The 3870-nt window shown below is 35.2% G+C and overlaps 1 protein-coding gene across 1 annotated transcript in view; it reads left to right on the forward strand.

The window, feature by feature from the left end:
• fhod3b (formin homology 2 domain containing 3b) overlaps positions 1-3852 on the forward strand; it is a 207723-nt gene extending 203871 nt beyond the window's left edge. Inside the window, exons 26-28 of the mRNA XM_016482239.1 lie at positions 519-699; positions 820-981; positions 2241-3852. Of these exons, the coding sequence (XP_016337725.1) occupies positions 519-699; positions 820-981; positions 2241-2323 (426 nt within the window). The 3' untranslated portion in view covers positions 2324-3852. The remainder of the gene's footprint in view (positions 1-518; positions 700-819; positions 982-2240) is intronic.
• The last annotated feature ends 18 nt before the right edge of the window (positions 3853-3870 follow it).

The following is a 3870-nucleotide window of genomic DNA, read 5'->3' on the forward strand; positions in this document are numbered from 1 at the left end:
GGGATAAATATTTTTTTTTTTTTTTTTTTTTTTTTGCGTTTCTCCATGTGAATTTGGACAGAAGATAAGAGCAAGTTAAACTACTATAAATGTAACATGTTGAACAAAGCTGATGCAGTAAAGCTATTTCAATATCAACTCTGAATTAAAAGTCTGCTATTAATAATTCAAAACTATAATAGATGTAGCATTGATTATGTGGAACTTTCAATATGGAGTCTTGATGCACCAATAAACGACTAATGTGTGAATAATATACTAAACCACTATGAATAAAGATGTTTTGGGGTGATGTGTATATTTTGTTTTTGAGTATGGTAAGATTACTTTTAACCATATATTGGAACAATTCATATAAAACATATGTGTCTGAAGTGAAACTAATAGTAAATAATATGGAAATATGGAAAGCACTAATGTTTCGCACAACCAAACAAAATAAGCATAAAAATGCAACTACTCCTACTGTGTCATTTTTATTTATGATAAAATAACGTCTTTATTATTTCTGTCCTCAGAGTGGGAAGTTTGCAGGAACTCCTCTGGAGGGTCAGGAGAGTCAGCCGCAGGGTTTGGGCTACACGGAGGACGCAGCTGAACATGAGCAGATGACTGCAGTACTTCGCACCAGCCTGCAGGGCGGCGACAGTCCATCCTCTGTACTCCCCGGCCTCCGCACACGGACTCGAGCCACTCGAGGTATATTCATTCATATGTTCAGATACAGATACAGATGCTGACTTGCAGTAGTCCTTAAAGAGCTGAAGTCGGCAAAAAAATATTGAAACCAGTTCTCTCCTTCTCATGTCTCATTTCCAGGCCATATGGCACTTTTGTCTGCTGCAAATGAAGACACTTCTAATTGCACAAATGATACAGCGGATGAGATCATGGAACGCATTGTGAAATCAGCCACTCAGGGCCCCAGTCAGCGCACACAGCCCCGCGAGAGGAGACGCTCCAGAGCCAACCGCAAATCCTGTGAGTCTGCGGAGCCACACACAACTATGCCCTAATCCTTTCAAAGGGTTTGCCCTCCAGAGGAAGCGTTTTGAAGGGTATTTGATTTAATAAAATAAATAAATGTATTTGAACTAAATACAGTAAAATGGAAATATTACAAAATATTCTTACAATAAAAAAAAAAAAAAAACTGTTTTCTAATTTAATATATTTTAAAATGTAATTTATTCCTGTGATGGCAAAACTGAATTTTCAACATCCATTACTTCAGTCTTCAGTGTCACTGTGTCATGATCCTTCAGAAGTAATTCTATTATGCTGATTTGGTGCTTAAGAAACATTTCTTATTATTATCATCAATGTTGAAAACAGTCATCGTGCTTAATATTTTTGTAGAAACCATGACACTTTTTTTCAGGATTCTTTGATATATAGAAAATTCAAAAGAACAGAATTTATCTTTGTAACATTATACATGTCGCCTTTTGGTCAATTTAATACATCCTTGCTGAATAAAATAATTAGTTAAAAAAAAAAAAAAAAGATAGTCTATAATATATACTGTAGTAAATAATTTTCATGAATATTTGTAAACCATTACAGTTTAAAAGCTATTTGGATGTTTTAAATTAAACATTTTAAAATATTTTACCACAAACATAATCATCCTTCTTGTTTTGAAAATAGATGATATGTTGTTATTTATTGATATTATGGTATTAGTTTGAATAGTGTCTACTATAATTTAAAAAATAATAGGAGTTTGAATATTTAAAATTCTCTATCTCTTCTCTCTAGAATATGTTTGTGTCATGTGTTTTCTCAACAGCTCTTCGTTCTCTCATTCATTTCGTTTTTAGTCACACTTTATTTTAAGGTCCAATTCTCGCTATTAACAAACCATCAACTACAACTTTTGCCTCAATAAACTCCTTATTGATAGTTAGTAAGGTAGTTGTTAAGTTTAGGTATTAGGGATGCAGAATATGGTCTTGCAGAATATGTGCTTTATAAGTACTAATAAACAGCCAATATGTTAATACACTGTAAAAAAAAAAAAAAATCTAAAGTTGATAAAAAGTTAAAGCAACCAGCTTCAGGAGGTTTTTTAGTTTTCTCAACTTCTTGTTTTCAGTTTATACAACAAAAAGTTGAGAAAACTCAAAAATCTCCTCCAGAAACAAGTGTTGAAGCTGGTTTTCTCATGTTTTAGTGTTTTAGTGTATATAGTGAGAATTGGTCCCTATACTAAAGTTACCCCTTCTTTTTCTCTACAGTAAGAAGAACACTGAAGAACGGCCTTACGCCAGAGGAGGCGCAGGCGCTGGGATTGGCCAGCAGCTCTGAGATGCAAGTGTGAGACAGCATCCGCTCAGGGTCTCGGCACACACACATCTAAACACTAATGTGCTGGAACAGGTCACTTTAGTTCGAGTTTGCGTTCATCTGGAGCAGGTGCATGTTTCTGGGTTTGTGTTTTACGACGGTTATTGCTGTGGACTATTTGTATTCTCACAGGTGAAAGGGATTATAATCACTAACCCATTATACTTTACTTATCCTGGGATGTGTAGTCAGACCTTACTCCATTTACTAGCTTATGCATTTTGTCCCAAGGTGGTCCGAGAGTATCATTGAAACCACTCAGGTGCATGTTCACTGTTCCTGCGGACTATTAATGAGATCCCAAACATCCATTTTAATGCATTTTTGAAAGAACAAGCACAGTTGCAGTGCAACTTCCTGATGCACATCATTTATAGACACTCACACACAGCCTGCAGAATATTGATTGTCCAGTTCTCCAGTACAGAGACTAATGTCCGTCTCTTACCACTGCGGCCTTCAGAATGATCCCAAAAAACTGTGTTTGAAGTTGACTGGATGCCCTCTCACCATTTTTGTTTGTACTGGCTGTTTGGTTGAATTCAGGTGGCATTGATAGTAGCACCTTCAGCATTCATATCTCATGTAAATCATCAGCGATTCTTCTCTGGTTCACTGATGTGGTAAAACGTGTTAGTTTTACCTGCTTTTAAAAAAAGCAGGGCTTCTTATGTTACATGTCCAATTACTTTCAGATAGCTTGAAGCTGAGCAAGAGTTAAGGTTCTTTAATTTCTGCTGAAGTCTCCTTGTGTGATCGAAACCTGCTTAACATTGTTTAACGGATGATCAAATTACTTTGCACACAAATGCAAACTAACTAGAAAGTCGTCTTTCTCTTTCCCCTCCAGCGCTGTCATTTCCTCATACGTTATCTCTATAGTAATACATTCATTGCATAACTTGCAGCATGCACAAGTAGGCAATCATCTATTTAAATGTAAGGACTTCTAGCCATATTTGGTTAAAAAAAATGATGGCATTATAAAAATGAGTGCCTTGAAGAAATGTTTTTTTGTAAGAATTTGATTATTTGGTTAGGAAAGGAAGGCAGAGGGAAAGATTTTAGGGCATTTTAAAGGATTTATAGTTGACACAAAAATGTACAATTCTGTTATTATATTATTATTCTAAACTAACCTGGATATAAATTGGATATTTTGATCAAGTTGTGAGTTAAAAGTTATCATTCTAGTGATCAGTGAATAGAAACTTGTTCTGTTTGTCACAGAACATTATATTATGACTTCAAATTATAGCCCACAAGTCATATGCACTACTTGTTTTGTTGCTTTTTCTTAACAATAGGTCAAAGTCCATATATGTATGGAAAAGAGCTGCATAACGATTCTTCAAAATATTGAACATTTATACAGACCCACAACAGTCATATTGGTTTGGAGAGAGTAAATTACCGAATGTTACGAAGGTGTAGTGATTAAACAGTCAATGCAACCTTTTCATTTTTTTTTTCACTGCGATAAATTTGATCAATCAGCTTTTTTTGGGGGGGGGGGGGGAG

The sequence above is a fragment of the Sinocyclocheilus anshuiensis genome, unplaced genomic scaffold, assembly GCF_001515605.1.
Source record: "Sinocyclocheilus anshuiensis isolate Anshui unplaced genomic scaffold, SAMN03320099.WGS_v1.1 scaffold185, whole genome shotgun sequence".
Classification (NCBI taxonomy): Eukaryota; Metazoa; Chordata; class Actinopteri; order Cypriniformes; family Cyprinidae; genus Sinocyclocheilus; species Sinocyclocheilus anshuiensis.